This window comes from Polypterus senegalus, chromosome 3 (genome assembly GCF_016835505.1).
Source record: "Polypterus senegalus isolate Bchr_013 chromosome 3, ASM1683550v1, whole genome shotgun sequence".
Classification (NCBI taxonomy): domain Eukaryota; kingdom Metazoa; phylum Chordata; class Cladistia; order Polypteriformes; family Polypteridae; genus Polypterus; species Polypterus senegalus.
Genome location: NC_053156.1, coordinates 220,346,309 through 220,366,077, shown reverse-complemented (window position 1 = coordinate 220,366,077; position 19,769 = coordinate 220,346,309). Strand labels below are relative to the sequence as shown.

General features: G+C 36.4%; 1 protein-coding gene across 2 annotated transcripts in view; it reads right to left on the bottom strand.

The window, feature by feature from the left end:
* Positions 1–2,294: 2,294 nt before the first annotated feature.
* Positions 2,295–19,769, bottom strand: part of LOC120525871 (CMRF35-like molecule 1) — a 30,623-nt gene continuing 13,148 nt past the window's right edge. The window contains exons 2-5 of one of the 2 annotated variants that reach the window (XM_039748526.1): positions 16,459–16,549; positions 12,364–12,458; positions 10,562–10,593; positions 2,295–4,533 (exon numbers count right to left, since the gene is read on the bottom strand). In XM_039748526.1, coding sequence (XP_039604460.1) covers positions 4,369–4,533; positions 10,562–10,593; positions 12,364–12,458; positions 16,459–16,549 — 383 coding nt within the window. In that variant the 3' untranslated portion in view covers positions 2,295–4,368. Of the gene's footprint in view, positions 4,534–6,079; positions 6,949–10,561; positions 10,594–12,363; positions 12,459–16,458; positions 16,550–19,769 lie in introns of those variants that run through there. The other variant, XM_039748527.1, reaches the window with a different exon arrangement.

Below are 19,769 nucleotides of genomic sequence, written 5' to 3'. Positions count from 1 at the left end.
GTTTCATGGTTTGTTTCAATTACGACAGTATTTGCAGGACTTGTGTTGAAGTGACATTCAGCATCTGTCAAGCCTTGTAAGTATACAACCGGTTTCATCGATAACTTCACATCCAGTTTTTGAGAGTTTAAACATTCATAAACATCAAAGTGTCCGCTACTGAAATCGTCACCTGTCAATCTAAGATGTTTAAGAGGCATTGGCGGTTGTCGAAAGGTTTAAAATATTTGGCCATTTCGGTACACTTGAAAGCGACAACCGAACAATTCAGCGGCAGCCATCAATTCACATGCAGATGCATAGGTGAAGGGCTTAAGCATTTCACTCTTCTAGTACTCCTGTGTAGTATAATTATCTCCTGTAACGTCATCAGTCCACACCTTGAACCTGTCCCAGTCATTCAATACATAAGACACAATGTTCCTCCGGATATTAAGAGTGAGCCTGATATGGCCGTGCAATATGTAACAAAGAGAATGGAAAAGGTAGGTGCCATCTCCGGGCATGGAAACCACTCGTTAAGTGACAGTTCTTTGATCGATGGTGATCACCTCAATAGACATGTTAATGGGGGTACGGTTGGAATGATAAAGGAAATGGGTACCTGAACAATGTAAAGTAAGTCTAAAATACCTACATAATAACTATAATCGTAATAAACGAACAATAAAACAGCGGAGAAGCCGTGGATTAAATAAAAAGGCGAAGCAAGGAAGGGAATTTTAGAGACCAGAGTGACAGATGGCCTTATATAGGCAGGCAGCCAACAATGGTGACCGAGCTGCAGGCTATGGACGTATATATGTACGTAAGTAGGATTCAGTTAGCGTTGGGAACCCGCCTACCAAATTTAGTGAAGATGGGGCCATAAATAAGAAAGTTCAACATGGCGGACGTTGTTGACCTTTATGACCGTTACGCGCAGAATTTCGAAATGGAAGCCACCTACCAAATTTCTTGAAGATGGGGTCAGCCTTCTACTCACACGGGAAGCTGGAGAATTAGTGATGAGTGAGTCAGTGAGTGAGTGAGTGAGTGAGTCAGTGAGGGCTTTGCCTTTTATTAGTATAGATTCAAAAATGTGCCACTTAATTTTTTTTTTCATCTTCTTGCTCCCTCCAATCTCGCATTAGTTTCTCAGACGCATCGAATTTTGTTGCATCAGTGCAGTTACCAATTTCTTTTACTACTTCAATTAATTTAAAAACAGCTTCATATTTTCTTCTGATCAAAAGCTCCAACATATATAAGGGATGCTCTTACGATAAAGGTGTATGAGGGTGTGAGATACAAAAAAGCACAAATCAGTGCAAATGTTGCTTCGGAATAGTTTGGGTATTACCGTGTGGTCATGTAGGCACAATAGAGAAATGATGAGGTCAGGAGCAAGCACTGATACAGCACATTGCAGCACCCATAATGGAAAAAAAAGGCAGTGTGCTCCGTGGTTACTCTCTCAAGTGGGTGTTAGCATATCATAATCCCTTGTACTTATTGCATAATAAAATACCAGAAATTATACTGTATCTACGGGAGAACTTGTCCGTGAGTATATACAGTATATTATTTTCTGCTATTATTCACTTTGGGGATTAATAATTTATATCAAATCAAAATTTTACTGCTACTAACAACACTTCCCTGCTTTTAAATCCATCATTATGAAGGACTGAAGTAAAACAGTGAGTGCAGGGCACCTGGTGTGAGGAGCTAACCATTTCTTTCCCACAAAATTAATGGTTGAGAATGCCGAAATTAGACATAATCTCAACTCTGTCCACTAATATATGAAATGTTCGGTGCATTCAGCAAATGACAGAAGCAGAGAAATAAATAGTTGATTTAAGAGATTGTTTTAAGAGAACAAATTGTAGAAGTGCAAGGAGGTTATGCTGGTTAGACCTCACTGAGTACTGTGTACAGTTTTGTCTCCATGCTAAAATAACATGGAAATAGCAGTGCTACAAATAGTCCAGAGAAGAGCAACTAGGCTGATTCCAGGGTAACAGGGGATGAGTTATGAGGGAATATTAAAACAGTTGAGCCTTTTCAGTTTAAGCCAAAGAAGACTAAGAAGAGACATGACTGAAGTGTTTAAAATTATGAAGGGAATTAGTATAGTAGATAGAAACTGTTATTTTAAAATGAGTTCATCAAGAACACAGCGACACAGTTGAAAACTTGTTAAAGGTAAATTTCACACAAACGTCTGGAAGTTTTATTTTACACAGAGAACCACAGACACTTGGAAAAAGCTACCAAGTAGTGTGGCAGACAGTAAGACTTTAGGGACTTTCAAAACTCGACTTGATGTTATTTTGGAAGAGTTAAGTGGATATGAGCTTTGTTGCACTGAATGGCCTGTTCTCCTTTAGATTGTTCTAAGATGCATACTTACTTGCAACACGGTAGGAGATAGCAGCCAGTTCTGGACTATTGCTTGTCTTTCATCTTGCTCCTGTCCAATTGATTTAAAAAGTTTTTTCTAACCTTTATTCTGGTTCATGACCTCTGTTTCAGCCATGTGTCTAGTTTAAGAACTTGATGATTAGTCACAACAGGTCTCTTACAATAGGCAATACACTCACTTTCTGCCCTCAATGATGGTGTGAGGTGGTTGTGTGTTTTCACAATAAGTGAATGGCACTTCAATGGTCCTAATATTTTCAAAATTTGACTATATATATAGTGTATAATATTTTCAATAACACTTTATGACATTGGTTCATGGAGAACAACAGAAAGATTCCACAAACAATAACTTGTCAAATAAGGGTTAACTAAAAAGAATTGCAACAAAATAGTTGTATTATGGTACATTTTTTTGATGTTCTTTAAAGGTAATGACAAAATAACTAGATGTAAGTTCACTTCAAAAGTCCTTCACCAGCATAAAACAAAGCATGTCCTCTTCTTGCAGCAGTCTAATCCCTGCACTTGTAGCAGCTTCTTCAATAACTCTGCCATTGCTGGCAAACTTTTTTCCATTGATGACATCTTTGAGGGCTTCAAAGATAACAAAAATCTGAAGAAGCCAGATCTGGCATGTGAATGTTCAAAATTGTGATTAGTTGCAGAGTTTTCAAACATGTATGTAGTTTTGCTTTGAAATGTTAAAATAGGATTTCAGGGCAATAATGGTCCACCAGCTTGTTGATTATGCATTAATTTAAACTTAAATAATCAGAACACCTGGAAGATCAGAATGAAAAATCATGATGATGAAAGTATTAAAAGCAAGATAAAAAAATATGAATTTATCTCCCGGTAACACACATAAACACTCACATCATTCCAATTAAAATTAGCAAACCAAGTTTGGAAATATCTGGTTTGAAGTCTTTAATCATTCTGTGTCTTTATTCCTTATTTATGTTTACAATTAAGGAAGAAAAAACACAGAAAATAAGTTAACTGCAAAATGACAAATCAGACTCAACTTAAAATGTAACAAAAAATATGAATATTTGTAAATTTCTTATGACTGCAAATCTTAACATAATGGCTCTCTTCTAAAAAAAGAAATAAAAAGATGAGCAAAATCAACAAGGACATAGATTAGTGGTAAAAAGACTCGCTAACTATAAAACTGGCTGGAACAGAATCTTGCATACATGTGGGAACGTGAACTTGACAAACTCTGTCATAAATAATGGCTCTGTACGGAAAAGCAGCCACCAAACTGTGCTATGTGTTAGTTTCATTTCTGGATGAGGTTTTTCTGCCAGCCCCATTGACATTTAAAATACTTACTTGTTAGGCAAAGCTCTCAAAGAAGAAAAATCTTAAAGTTTTAATTTAACATGTTGTACATTTCAAGCAAAGCCCAGTTTCCACATACTGTTAAAAAAGATTTGCATATATCAAATTCTGTTTTTTATTTATTTCTGAATTTAAGGAGGTTAAGTGTTTATTTGATTCTACTTCCATTACATAGAATTCAAAATATACACCATGGGTGAATGCAAAAGGTGTTTCCAAACTACTTACACTCATTTATAGTTAGCCTAATTGGCAATTTGTTAATGTTAAACTTGCACAAAAGCTGTCTCCTTAAATGGTGTTGTGTATAGAAATAGCCAGAGGTGTCAGACACACATGTTCAGAATGTAGACCCAGTAGGCATAGATGTACACTACAGGAATAGACTACATAAAGAACTGTTCTCACAATGTACTCTACCACCGCATCAATTTTCAGTTTTAGCACTTATTACAAAAGTAGAACCATCTTCTGATTATAGCTTACCAGCTTACTTGTATCAACTTTCAGGTTTGAAATGTATTATACAAATGCTATTAGGACATCTTACAAAAATATATTAGAAAATGTAAAATAGTCAGGTAAGTATAAAAGAATTCACTCCTATCAGTGACGCACAATGGTTGAATATTCCACAAACTCATGTTCAGGGGCAGGCTTTAGTCTTTTTTCTGGGGCTTTAACATTAGCGTAGATCTCCTTGCCATCTGAAGACTCTGCTGCTTTGTGGAAAGCCACAGTGCTGTAATTTAGACCGTAACTGGTGTCATCCTGAAGAAAACAGGAAATATACTACATGAGGAACAGGCCATTTATAGTAATATATTTTACAATCACAGAACGAAGTATAACATATGTAATTCAGAATTTCCACTCTAGGCTGGAGTGGGAACTTAACTCTTTTTCAATCATCTTCTTCCCTTCAGTAGTTTACTGCAAAGAAATCTCATCTCTGCCATGAGCTCTGTTTAGTCCCTTCATTGAAGAATAGTGGGAGCTCCTCCACTCAGAGCAAATGACGTTGATAAGACAAGAATCAACTACAGTAATGATAGATAGATAGATAGATAGATAGATAGATAGATAGATAGATAGATAGATAGATAGATAGATAGATAGATAGATATCAAACCAGTTATTTCATGTCAAACTAACATGACAGGCACTGTGAACTGAGTGAGATTACATGCCGGCGTCATCCTTGCCACTATGCTATGTTCACACATTAACGGTAAAAAAAAAAATCACATCCAGAACTTCCAGAACAAGACAATACATATGGTGTAAAGATTACTATGGTGTTGTTTACTAATCCAGGTCCTCTGAAAAAGAGACAAGGTATTGGTCTGAGGGGGTCTGTTCTGTCACCGGCAACAAATATGCTTGCTGTCGACCGTTTTCTGTCTTCCATGGAGTGATATCTGACCTGAAACAGCACGGTACAGGTGCTATGCATGTCCGAGCAGCTAAAGAGCAGATTGTACAGATTGGAATTGCTTACACCTCACTCACACTTTCCCAATGGAGATGTGTTATGTTGTTGTTTAATTAATTTTATGTTACCTACTGTAGCCTCTATTATAGCCTCTATTAACAAATATTATACCATAACCAATAAAACTAGGCAATAATCAGTGTAAATTGAGCAGGCTAATATTTCCATTTGGTCTGAAGGTTAAGATAGTTAGACTTATGTTATAATTCATAAATGATACATTCTATGCCAAAGGACAATTTAAAACCTCTAAATAAATAATCAGATACAGTACATATTTAAAATTTTTCAGTTTATCTTTTGCTATATAAAAGCCTATTCTATACACTTTTTCACTCTGATTAATAAGTCCTCCTCTCCAGGTAAAATTTAACGAGTTGACTCTTGTGTATCATGCAATTGACCACACCCTGAGCTATAACAGTGATGATTATGCACAAAGGCCATGGATTTCTGTTTCTGTTTTTTAACATTTAATTGTTTTTGTGATAGTTATGGTTTTGGTAAGTTGTCTTGCAACATATCAGTTCAAACTACTGTATATATATTGGTTTTCAGAAATATTATAGCAACCCCCAGGTTGTGTTCGGTAGTAGTTGTTTCTATTACACAAAACTGTTCAATAAACTAAACAGAATAATGTAATATGCATATGCAAGTAATCATAAAAAGAGTGTTGTATTAGAAATTATTTCTGCTCAACAAAAAAATATTATTATGCCTGAAGCAAATTGTGATTAATATGCAGTTAATTTTGATTCATTTTCTTTAATCAAAAATCAGCCCTATGACAAAGAACAAAAAAAAAATTCACTCCCCAAATATACATATGAATAAAAAAAAAAAATTCTGACTTGACCAAAGATAAAAAGAGCCGTCACAGTGAGCCATTATAAAGGCGTGTTGCTGTTGGTACGAATGAGTCTCAGTAGTGTTTCTTGACACACTTCTGCTGAATAATTTGTTGACTAAAAGTACTCCATAATGCTCATCAGTTTTGTCTTTGTTTTTGCCTCTGCTACTGCCTCCAGAGGGTCAAGAATACATCCCATAACTGTACCTGCTGTCATAATGTTTGGTATTTTTGTCACAAGTACATTGTAAAGTATAATTTTGAGTGATTATTTTGTTATTTTGAGGGTCAGATTCTAGGCAGTGTGGCATATCGGTTAGGTATTTGGACTTCTTAGCTTGAGGTCGTGGGTTCAAATCCTGTCACTTCACCTGCCTGAGCTTCAGTTGAACCTCAGATGTTTGTAAGTCGCCTTGGCTACAGTCATACATCAAATATGTTACTCTATGTTTAGTTATTAAAATTAACATTTACTTAATTGCATTTTCAAGAAACAACATTTTATTTTTTTTTCATAAGTCTCCTTTTTGATGGTTGCTATGCACTGTATAGGTCACTCTCTCGGGTCACTTCCTCATTCGATTTTGCAAATTCCTCAAAGAAATACAAAATTAATTTGTGATTGGTGTTTGTTTAATGTTAAGAATATTCGGTCTCATTTCTGATTTTTTCAAGTACAAGTTTTACTTCAGGTTTCAGTTTTGTCATTAGATCCCTTTTTAGCTCTCCTGGATTGCTGATCTTGGCTTCAGTATTTACCTCCCATTTATCTTCTTGTCCTTTCATTATTTCTGAAACCACATCTACTTTCTTGAAGTGATGTTACTGGCCCAGCAAACTACAGAATAGAAAAGAACACTGGATTTAACAGAGATATGTAGATGAAGTCAAAAGTGAAAATGAAACTATTTACAATTTATATGTACAACGTGCTCCAGGAAACTGGGTTCAGCTTCCTTTCCAGACACTATCAGTCTGTAGTTCCTTTTGCATCTCTGTAGATTATTCTGTAAGTTCTACACTTTCCCTTATACACACAAAAGATATCCAAGTTAGTTAGGAATTAAACAATTTGTGGACTAGCAGTTTGTCAACAGATGGTTTTTGCTTTGTGCTAGGAAATCCTTCAGCAGCTTGTGGTTCATACAGTTCAGAAAATCAGCAGCAGATTATTTAATGCCTTGTCAAGAGTTGTGAGACAAATTGGAGATACACATTGGGATGAGAAGCTTAAGGAAAGGCTGAGTGAAGTTTACAGTCAACATGGAAAACAAACACAGAATTATACGTCAGATGTTTGAAATGGGTTAGGCAACAAACCAAACTTAAATAATCCAGGAAGAGAACTTAAACAACCTAACACCTGGAGGAATTTTTTAAAATAAATTTGACTCTGCTACACCTGTCCAAGCTGCTACTCTACTTTTACTACCTTCCAGCAGCCAGTTCTTCTACACTGCATCAGCAACTCCCCCGTGTATTTTATTTTTACCACTTTGACCAGTATGGACAGTGGCATGCCTAACTTTATCCATTAGTGTAGGCTTTTAAAACAGAACAAAACTGAGTATCATTATGAACAATACTACACATCTTCTTTTAGACTGAGTAACACTGACTTCTTTCAGCCAACAAATTTTTCAGCAGAAGTTTGTCAAGAAACAGAACTGGGGCTCCTTTATACCAACAGCAACACGCTGTTCTTTCTTTTTAATCATTCTGGTTTTGGTTGTTGTTTGTCATAATATATTACTATTATTGATTTATTCATTTATTTACTTATTTATTACTGAGCTTCAGTAAAATCTATCTGTCATGACCAGGGATCTCATGCATAACGCCATGTGTAGAATTCACACTAAAACATGGCATACAGATGAAAGTGGAAATGTTCGTACGCACAAAAAAATCCAGATGCATCATTTTTTTTTTAACCAAATGAAACACAATACATTACAAAACTCTCATAGAAGATATAAATTCAACATTCAAAAAAGTATAAACAACATTCACAGTACAGGGGGGCAAAATAAATTTCACAGTATACAAAATAATGCAAGATAACAAATAGGGAGCACAGGCCAAAAAACACAGGAATCAGGAATCAAAACAGTAATAAATGAGACACATGTTATCATAAATCCTTCTTACAGATTTGCTGGATTTCAGTTTCTTAAATGATAGGAAGTATTGTTTAAAATTATTAATGAACCATGTAAAAGATGGTTTGCTATTTCTCCACTTACTACAGTGTATATGGTATTTACCTAAGAGAATGACAATGTTAATCATATCAGAGACAGTTATCCATGCAGAACATAATATGAGATAAGTCAAACTGTGGGATATCATTAACCTTGAGTGATAACCAGCTGTGTATTTCTAACCAAAAATTAGCCGGAACAGGCATGAAAAGAACAAATGTTGTAATGTTTCACAAGTTGAATCACAAAAAAAACTCAAATTTAAATCTTCTTTTTAGAAATTCTGCCATCGGGTATATATTATTAATTATCTTCAAATGTGTTTCTTTAATTTTTGGGGAAACAGGCCACTAAACCAATTTAGAAAAAGTTGGGATGTTGGATAAAGGATGGATGGAAAAAGCCTTTTTTCATAATTGACTGATCCCCATTAAATACTTGCAAATGGTTTCCTGAGTTAAAATCATGGAAAAGAATGAATTTAAAATTTGCTTTAATAACATTATTATTACATTTACTATCGTTTAGATTACAATTTCCAATTTTTAAGTTTGGCAACGCTGGCTTGACTTCTGAATATAACATGATGTTGTAGATTAACTGACTTAATGTCAACAGGATTGCATGAGAAACCTGCCTGTATTCGTTTTGAGTAAAACATAATTTATTTCTTCAAAAAGGACAGAAAATCTAGCAGATTACCTTCCAAGTCCAGCACATCAGTTACAAACAAGATATCACTCTCAAACCAGTTTCTATTAAATAATGACTTTCTATTAACTGTTATCACTCTATTGTTCTATAGGGTAGACATGTGGGGAGAAAAGTTGTGTGTAAATATCATTTTCCAGAATGAAAGGATCTGTTTGTGGAAACTATATAATTTAACAGGAATTTTACTAATCTCAAAGTCACATTTTAATAGAAACTCATCCAGATGCATAAATTTGTGCATTCGCCAATTTCCACGTCATGAAGATTTGTATTCTTGAGTTTAATACTGAACTGGGAATGAGTCTATATGTACATAAAGTTACAATTTATCAGATATATTAGCTGAAGTGTATTATGGGTTAAGGAAAGGTTTATGTGTTTTTTTTAAATGGTGACCATGTTGTTATTGCTTGCTGTCCCATCTATCATCCACACTGCCTCTCTATCAATGTCTCTGCTCTTGTGTGTTTGAGAATTTGTTCTTTGTTTGGTTTGATTGGATTCAAGAGTTGCGATAACTCCTTGCGGGTTTGTAACCATGGATGCTGTCATGTCTGCCTCATCCTCTTAGTTGAAGGAGGACTGTTCGTAGTTTTTAAATTATGAAGAAAAGCTGACATTATTTTCTTCATATTAGTGATTTTCCTTTGTGTTGCACTGCATTTACACTCTCAATCAAGTCTCACCCTTACAACCACCTGCAAAAGCACATGATACTCCTTTTTATAATAAGTTAGACTGGAGCAGCACATAGCATTACCCAGGTAAGCAATGCTAAGCATGTTTATGTTGTCTGTTAGTCTGGCTTCAGTCTGATCAGATATATCACTTGCTCTGAGCAAGTAGTTGGCTGTGGTGTTCAAACTGTGGCAAAGAAAAAAAAATAACTCACTGGGACCTCCAGGGTCCAGATTTTGGGTTCTAAAGTGTCTATCTTGTCCATACGGTCCTAGAGATCAACTATGCAAAAAATTCAGATCAATCAAAGAATGTATGATGAACATGTGCATGGAGGACAGCTTAAGTGCTGAGGTGATGGTCATAACCTGCTGAACCATGTGTTGGCACTGTGGTTTAATGCCTTCTCACTTCATCCCTCTGCAGAATGGAAGCCTAATCACCACTCCAATTCTGACATCACCTCCATTGTTCCCTTTGCTGAACCCTCCCCTTCCTGAAGACCTACATATTCAAGAGGGCCATCAACCCAGGGAGTTCAATCTAGAACTACTCGTTTAACGGGCTGGCATTTAATGGTGACATAGAATGGTGTCCCCTATTTTACAGAGAAAGAGAGAGACAGAGAGAGAGATTGTTCAGGCTAAGGGTAAAAATGTTGACATCACAAAAACACAGACTGCAAGAGTGGTAAGTCCTCCACCAACTCCCATTTACTGTGTTATGCAAGAAATCCAGTTTTCTTGCATGAGAGCTTTTTGTGTTTATTGAGCTGCAGATGCAGCAATTTAATTCTACTGATGATTATGCCTTATTATTCAAGTAGTAGAAAGACAGATAAATTTTTACCAGTACCTCTGCTCTTGAGGCTTCTTTTTTTCTTCTTTCTGCAAGATTAAACAAAAGACTCATTATTTACACTGATCCAAGCACATCGTTGGACTTGTTTTAATGTTTTCAAATGCTGTCATCTTCTTCCTTCTATTATCTCTAACCTAAAAACTTTGAACCAGAAAGGATTTGTTTTTAACACTAAAACCAAGCCATTCTTTATTTGAAAAGCAACATAAAAAACATGTATGGTAGTATGAAAATGTTTCCTAGCACTCACAGTTTATGGTGCTGATGATGATAATGGGGGAAAGATAATGGAGAACTAACAACAGAAACCTCATTGCTAGAGACCAGAAATGTAAATAAAAAGGTATTCTTTGTTTTATGGTTACCACTAGGTTGTATGACTGTTTGTTGTATACTAATAAATTGATCTTACAAATTGACTCATATTCTCTTTTCATCCATTTTTAAACTCACTCTTTTTCTTTTATGAGGTTTTGCATATCCAAAGCAGAAAACTGGATTAGCAAAAGAAAACAGCATAAACTACAAAATAATAAAATGATAATGGTAATCCCAAAAAAAGATTAATGGGCTTCTAATCAATGAATGGCAAGGCATTTCTCTTCACAGAGAGAATCAAAGACACATGGAATAGCAAATATAGCACATGCAGATATGCATTCTACTTTAAAATATGAAGTTGATTGAACTGACTTTTTATTATGGGGTGGTGTGTGTATTATGATATCTTGTATAAAAAATGAACTAGATTATTATGGACTGTCTTGCTGTTCTGAATCTTAATAATGAAATAAAACAGCGAAGTATATAACAGGAAGGAGTAGGTGTTTGCTTTTTGGTATCTAATTGTAATAATTTGAATTACTGTGGCTGTAATTGGCTTTCCTTTCAACCCAGAACCTGGGGAAGTTGACAAATGAGAAAAGAACACTCAGTCCAGGTCACCCAGTTGCTTAGTTAGTAGATACACTTTCCAGTATTAGATAGATATGTAAAGTAGGCTACAATAGATAAATAGATATGTAAAGGTGTCTATAATTGATAGATAGGTAAAAGTGTCTATAATTGATAGATGTGTAAAGCAGTCTATATTAGATAGATAGATAGATAGATAGATAGATAGATAGATAGATAGATAGATAGATAGATAGATAGATAGATAGATAGATAGATAGATAGAGCAGCCTCTAATAGACATAGATAGATACAGTATGTAAAGCAGTCTATAAGAGATAGGTATAAATTATAGATAAACTAATAGACTCTGCACTGTACTTTACCATGGCCATCAAACCTTCATTTGGTCTTATGATCTTTGACTCACTACCGAGGCAGTGTGGAAAAAGAATCAGTAAATGGAATTTGTGCTGTACTTTAGCATTGACTAAATTCTTGAATTCCAGGAAATTAAAGAAATCTTTGAATTTCTTTGAATTTGTATGCCACTTCTGGAAAATGCCCTTGTGTGCTAAAGCAGGACATGCTCAAATGGAACTCAGCATTTAAATTGAAGACCCACATACCCCTTCATTCATGTATCAGGAGTCCAACCCAGTAATAGCTTGTTCACTGGCTAACTTTGTACTAAAAGTAAAAAAGCTACAAAATGAGCTTTCCATCTTGTGGTTTTTATGAGCATCTTTATCTTGTGGATAACCTTTGTTCAATGGAGAAGGCTTTCTGTATCAAATCATGAAAACACTGAAATATTTCTAAAAAATGCTTCCTTTATCAGTATTAACCAGTTTATACATTTACTGTTTGTTTTACTATTTAAAAGTTGTGATCTTACTTACCATTTATTTTAATTTTGACAATTACAGTCAGTAGGAGCAGAAAAACCAATGTTCCAAAAAATATACAAAATGGCAGCACCAAATTGTTTGTGATACTAGAAAATTAAGCAGAGAAAAGTACATATATTCAAATACACAATTTTTATCAATACATTTTTTAAAAATAAAAATCTTGTTTCTGATATACATACACTTCACAATGGATTAGTGAATACGTTTCTGCCTTACAGTCAGTTCTGTAGGGTTAGACTCTGAATTAGATTAAGGTTATATGAAAATATAATATTACAATACTTAGGAACTTGTATCATGCATATTATAATTGTAAATTATTGTTACCTGAATACACAGAATTATAAACAAAATGAAACTACACATACAGTCCTACTTTTTTACCTTGTGAATAAATCTTTATTTTTTATCCAACATTTCCTTAAACTATGATGAAATGTTCTCTTGAATTGGACAACTTCTTCCAGGAATCACATAAAGAAGTCCTACTTGTCTTGTGTCTTGTCTTAGTTTTTTTCTTCACTTTTGCATTCAAGTTTAAGTTCTATTTTTCACATGTAACTATCTACCCATCTTCTTCTAGGCTTTATATTAGAATAAAGACACAAAGGGGAAGTCACATATCCCAACAGCATCAGTTAAGAATATCAACTAATGTCTGACATTCGCCAGGATGTTTATCTCCTGCATTAGAATTCTTGATGCATTTTTATATCATTCACATTTTCTAGTGTATTTAACACCATTGTTCCTGTCTGGATAAAAAGCTCATGACTATACATGTTGATGCCCCTACAATCTTCTGAATCATGGACTACCTGACCAACAGACTGCAGTTTGTGAGGCTAGGGGATTGTGCGTCAGAAATGGTAGTGTGTAATCCTGGAGCATCTCATCATCTTCTTGTTTACTCTTGACGCAAGAGATTTCCAGTATAATACCAGTGCTTTCCACCTACAGAAATTCTCAGATGACTCCTCCATTATGGGTTGCATTAATAATGGGTATGGGTCAGAGTACTAGAAGATTGTAGAGGGCTTCGTCTTGTAGTGCAGATAGAACCACCTGCAACTCAACGCCAAAAAGACATGGACATCTTGTATGCAAAAGACCCTCTGTGACCAGTCACCATACAGGAGTAGGACGTAGATATATTGCTCTATGCTGTGGTCTCCTGGGAAAGCAACATGAGTTGCCAATGCCTGAACAAACTTGTCAGGGAAGCCTGCTTCATCACAGGGCAAACCCTGGACACATTGGAAGCTGTTGTGGAAAAGAGGATTTTGGCAAAACCAGATACCATCATGAAATATGTGTGTCATCCCTCCAGGAGGTGCTCCTTTGGAGCACTTTTAGCGTCAGACAAATTTCAACATGGTGTGCTGAGTAGTGCCTCTGGGGATCCTTCTGCTTGCAGCTATCAAGCAACTAAATGCTTACTTCCAATGTCCCAAACTAAATACTTATACTCCAAGTTAATTTTACAATTTCTGCACAATGTACATTTATTTATTAGAGCATTAGAACAATCTGGATTAGAACAAACCATGTAGCCCTAAAGAGCTCACCTGTCCTTTCCATTTAATTCTTCCAAAATAAAGTCAAGTCTCGTTAGATTGATTGAACTATTTGTTCTGTTAGGCTGTATCTTGTTTATGTTTGTGCAATATACCCTTGGGACTAATAAAGTTCATGTAATCTAATACAAAATATCAAAGGAAAACAGTTATCCCTTGTGATTCGGGGTTAGGGGAGTAGGACACTCATAAATAAAAAAATCCTCAAATACATTATAGGCCCATGATTACTGCATATTCTAAGTTTATTGCACTCAATAAGATCCAAATGTTGTGAGATAGTGCAAAAGCAAATCATGAAGGCTAGGCTTCCGGTACAGGGGCATGTTTCCCGAAAACAATCAGTCTTAGTTCAGTCACAAATAAAATAATGAACGACAAAGGTAAAGAACAACTGAGCTTTGCAAGTGTTTCTCAAAGTTCTGTCCTAGTTGACATTTAACGAACAAGTTTAAGGTATCTCTTTGTTGGCTCCTTCCCAGCATCCATGTCAGAAAAGCATACTGCTGATAACAGAAACATTGATCCCACATATTTCATGTGTCAGTTATATGCTATACTGTCACTGCACAAAAAAGCACAAAGTAAAGGAATAAAATTTCAACTAATAGATAAAATAAATTTAATCTATTAGTAAAAATCTATAAATTGCCACAATTTTTTTTTTTTTATCTCCTGTGTTAATACCTGAAGGAGTCTAGATAGCAAGACTGTGTCATGTGTAGGATTCAGTTGGTCACAAATGTCTTTAAGTGGTCCATATGTCAGTTATAGGCCTACTCAATAGCAATCCATGTGCTTGAACATTCTGTTGCTGTTCTATGCATAGTCAACTTTTCAAGTCAGTATAATTAGAGATCCATGTCGCGATTACAGTATATTTTACAAATACTAGACTGCCAAGTGCCATGGGCAAAACAGTTGTCCCTATGTTCTTGCAGCTATAAAGAGTATCTGCTACTAGAAGGAGCCTGTAGCAGGTCTACTTAAATTGCACACAGCTCAGCAACCCCAGCAGTATTACACCATTGGGCAGATTCAGAGGACACAGGAATAAGGATAACTTAGTGGTCCCTTTAAAAAGGAGCCAGAAAGATGCAGAGAAGTTAATGACTATCTGTATACATTTGCTTCTACGCATCACACTCTATTGAATTCAGCTACAACCACCATGGATTAGTTTCATTCTGGATTTATGTGCTTGCCTTGTGCCTGCTTGTTCATGTAATTTCATCTGAGTTGGTAAACATCTTCATCTGAGGAGCACTCCCAACTCTACAGATCTTCACAAAGCAACTGGAACACGGTAGGACAAAACTTTCATAACATTACACAAAACTGTTCACTTGGCATCTCAATTCATTCTCACACCATCTACACCTGTTGTACCGGGCCGTGTTTTGGACTGTGGCATAAGTGTTGACTGTTTATCGTCTAGTACTTAGTGTATTGTTAGGTTTCATTGTGTAGTGTTTGTAAATAATTATTGTTGTCTGGGAATTGGGGACGGCTTTTGCATACATGTTTTTAGTTTACTAATTGTTTTCATTTCCTTCATTATTTACTTAATATATGTGCTTATCTTTATTGTTTATCCATTCAATAAGCTTCTTTATCATTGTTTTTGTATGTGAGTGTATGCATGACAGGTGAAAGCTGGGTGTGATCCTAGTGTCTCCAAAGTAAAACAAGTATCATCGGACGGTATAAATCTTAGCATCCACGCTACTGTTGCAGGCTGATACTTATTGTTGTGATATTCCACCAGGAAGGCTGTATTTGTGTAAGGTTTTAAGAGATACTGTCAGCATAAGCTTTTTTTTCATATAACCTCTAATGTGCACCAATCTCTATATTCACCAGTCTCATATGAATCTGTCCTTTCATGCCTTTTTTGCCTCCAGATATGAGGTGGAAAATACCTTTATTTTTTAGAAAATCTATATCCTTATTTGAGTTTATTCAAACTGACTTGTGAAATATTGATATTCACAAGCAGCAACATCATTCATTAGAAAGAATATTTCTGCAAAATTCACAAATAACACTCTGTTCAGAAGTAGGATTTGCTGGATGACCTTTATTAAACAAGAAGTGGGAAAATCTTTGAAGAAAAGATGACTAAGTTTTTTGATGTTGCTGACTCACACATGAGCATAGAAAGTTTAGAAATACTTAACTTCTGAAAGAGCCTATTCCATTAGCACGAGGTGCAGAGCAGGTTCCCACCATGAATATAAAGCCACACCATCAATGGACACATCCACTTACCTCAAGTGTGTTTAGTGTTGCCTGCAACACATTGGAATGGGAGAGGATAAACGGTGTGCTTGAGGAAAATCCACACAGTTACAAAAAGAACATTTAAACTTCACACATATCATTACTGCACGAGGATTCAATCTCAGGACTGAGAGATAACAGTGCTATTCACTTTTCCACTCTTTGTCCTCCACAACTTTAGAACGTTAAAAAATTCAAGTTAAAAATTTAAAAAGATTCTTACGAGTTCTCAGAAGTACTTGTAGTTTGCTTTTGTTCATTCAAAGCCGTACTGGTCACTGTGTTGTTTGTGGTCGTTACTTGCGTGGGTTTACCTAAAAATAAAAAAAAAATAAAAAAAAAACACTGGTTGATAGCACTATTGATTTCAGGTTTTTGTGATTTATTACTGTAATATTATTTGCCATTCTGAGAAGCCAATATATGAGTGAGTTAGGGAGTGAGAGATGATCAAAAACTTACAAAACATGCTTCTCTTCTTAAATTCATTGGCCTGGGTATATCGGAACTAGAGTGTCCTTGGAAGAATTCTGGCTTAGAAGTAGTGAAAGTGAGAGTAGATGGTGTTGCCTATGACCAGAAGTGAGCAGTGTAAACTGAGCATGCAGCATGAAAGTGCTGGAAAGAGATCCAGAAAAATACAATAGATCATAGGAGCCAAATGGAAGGAGGAATTACGGTACAGATTGGAGCAGTCAGAGTGGTATTGGTGGGCTGCTGAGGAAGGAGAGGGACTCTTTTAAAGTACACATGAAGGAGCAAGGGTTGAGGCTACCAGAACAAGTTACATTAAAATGTTAGACAAATAATACGATAAGCAGATTACACAAAATGAAGATCTAATAAAATATTTAATTTTACAGTATAACCACTAAATGACAATTCTTAAAAGATATTGCAACATCAACATCAAATACTCAACAACAAAGGCAGGAATGCAATATAATATTAATAAATTTTCCATTTTTGTTCAACGAGTAAAGTGCTAAATCACATTGTGATTACTGTAAGTTGATAATGTCGATGACCACTCCAAAATAGCAAGACAAGTGAACAAGATGGGGGAATTGCTTAAGAGTTATATTACGACAAAATACTAAAGGAAAAAGTAAAAACAACTCAAGCTACCTCCATGTGTAGTATCTGTGGTGAAATATAATCTCAAATACCTTTGATTATTCTTTTGTATTTAATATCTAAACATATTGTTTTCTTTGAAGGCCTATTCTTGCAGTTTTTGACATAAAGAAAGAAGTTGCTGATGACAAGACACACTCATGTGGACATCCACGCTCACACACACAGGATCAATTCATAGGTGGGAATTAAACTAATATTCTCATATTTGGAATGTGGCAGAAAGAATCAGAACCAAATGAAAAACTATGTGAACAAAGAGAAACTGGGTAAATGCAACAAAGACACTGACCAAGCCACAATCAAACCAAGGTCAATGAAACAGTTAGGCAGCAGTGCAACTGAGTGTCTGTCAAAGTATACTGTATGATGTGCTTACAGAAGCAAAATCATGGAAGGTTCAAAGGTTAAAAAAATAATTTTCTTATATCAGTGGTTCTCAAGCTGTGGGTCAGGCCCCCTACGGAGCGCAGTAACAAAAGGGCGCGAAGATGTGAAAAAAAGAAAACAAGAATCAAAAATATGAAAAAAACATTTGTTGAAAGCAAAAAAAATAAAATTAAACTACATTCTAATACTAGAACAATAAATATAGAGTTAGATAAATGTCGATAAAAGTTAAGTAGGTATAATAAAATATGCATCTACATTTCAAAAAAATGTTGGGGGGCGCGATTAAAACTGTTATGAAAACTCGGGTCGCAAATACTTAAAGGTTCAGAAACGCTGTCTTATATAATAAATCATTTTATTGGATTTGCAACCCACAACCTTGTCACACCGTATGTTACAAAACCGAATCTATTTTTCAGTTGGTCAGAACATTTGAACATTAGAACAATCTAGACATAAGCAAGCCATTCAGTACAACAAAGCTCGCCAGTCCTCTCCACTTAATTATTCTAAAAATACATTAAGTCGAGTTTTGAAAGTCCCTAACTTCTTACCGCCTACAACGCTACATGACAGCTTATTCTGTCTATGGTTCTCTGTGAGTAGTAATATGTCAGGCATGTTCTGTCAAAATTTAATCCAATTTGATTGATGAGATTAAACCCCGCCCCTTTTTAATTGAAGACCGGAAGTCCGCCCCCACCAACCATCTGTTGTTTGTTGACCTTTGATGACCTTTATCCGGCCCCCTGTTGATTGATGACAGGAAGTCACCACCCCCACCCATCTGTTGTTTGTTGACCTTTGATGACCTTTAGCCCGCCATCTGTTTTCCCAGGAAACTGTCAAGGGTAATTTGATGGATGCCCCCACCCTCCTTGAGCCCCCACCACCCCACCCATCTGTTTGATGACCTTTAGCCCGCCATCTGTTTTCCCCAGGAAATTGTCAAGGCGATTTGATGGATGCCCCCACCCCTTGAACCCCGCCCCTGCTTGGCCACCTGCCCTGAACCATCTCGGTAGGGCAAGTCCAGACATGCCCAAGGGCTGCCTAGGCCCTGCCACCCCCCTTGAACCCATCACCACCCCAACCACTTCCCAGCCCCCTCTTCCTAAGACAAGCTCAGGCATGTTGCAGCGGACCCTGTACAAGTTCAGGCATGTTCCTATCCATACCCAGACTGAATGGCCTGCCTAAGCCTCACCGGCAGCACATGATGTCTGGCCCCTCCACTTCCGAGGACATACACACACATGCTCCAGTCGGACCGGTCTAACTTTTCCGTTCCTGTCAATATTGCTTTAGGTAAGAATCCTGGTATCTATGTAACAATTATTTTTAAAATACCTATCTATCTAATCGATGCTATATCATTTGTAAACCCCTTGTATTTTATCTAAGCCCACTTACAGGGCCAGCTTTTACCATCTCCGTGAAAATCCTTTCACAGAACAACAGCCGACATCCATCTCACAGACAGGCTCTGCGTTTAAAAACCTTCAACAGCGCACACAGAAACGAGATGACAGGACGCCTCTGCGCAGCCTGGCTTTTAGCAGCCCCTGCGCGCATCAGCGAGCTGGCCAGTGCCGAAGCTCTACGCGTACGTGCAGGCAAGGGCACGTAGTTCGAAGCACACAGAAAGGATCTCTCTCTCTCTCTCTGTTCACACTGCCCCCGGAGCGCAGCTAGAGCCGTCAGTCCAGGCCATATGCTCGGAGCCGTGTGTAAGTTCCCCTCATAACCTAACCCAGGCACGGGAGCGCGCATGCTTGTCAACAGCTGAGCGTAAACCACCCCCTTCTTCCATCCCCATGCGCTTAGCACGCAGCTAATTTTTTCCCCAAGACGGATGGATGTTTAAAAGTTAAAGGCTTTCATGATAACGTGTAAAACACGAGATAAATAGTTCGATATAAGCCCCTCATACACACACAGTTAAATAATATGCAGCAGAACCCTTTTAAATTACGCTTGAGACGTCTAAATGCTATATGAATT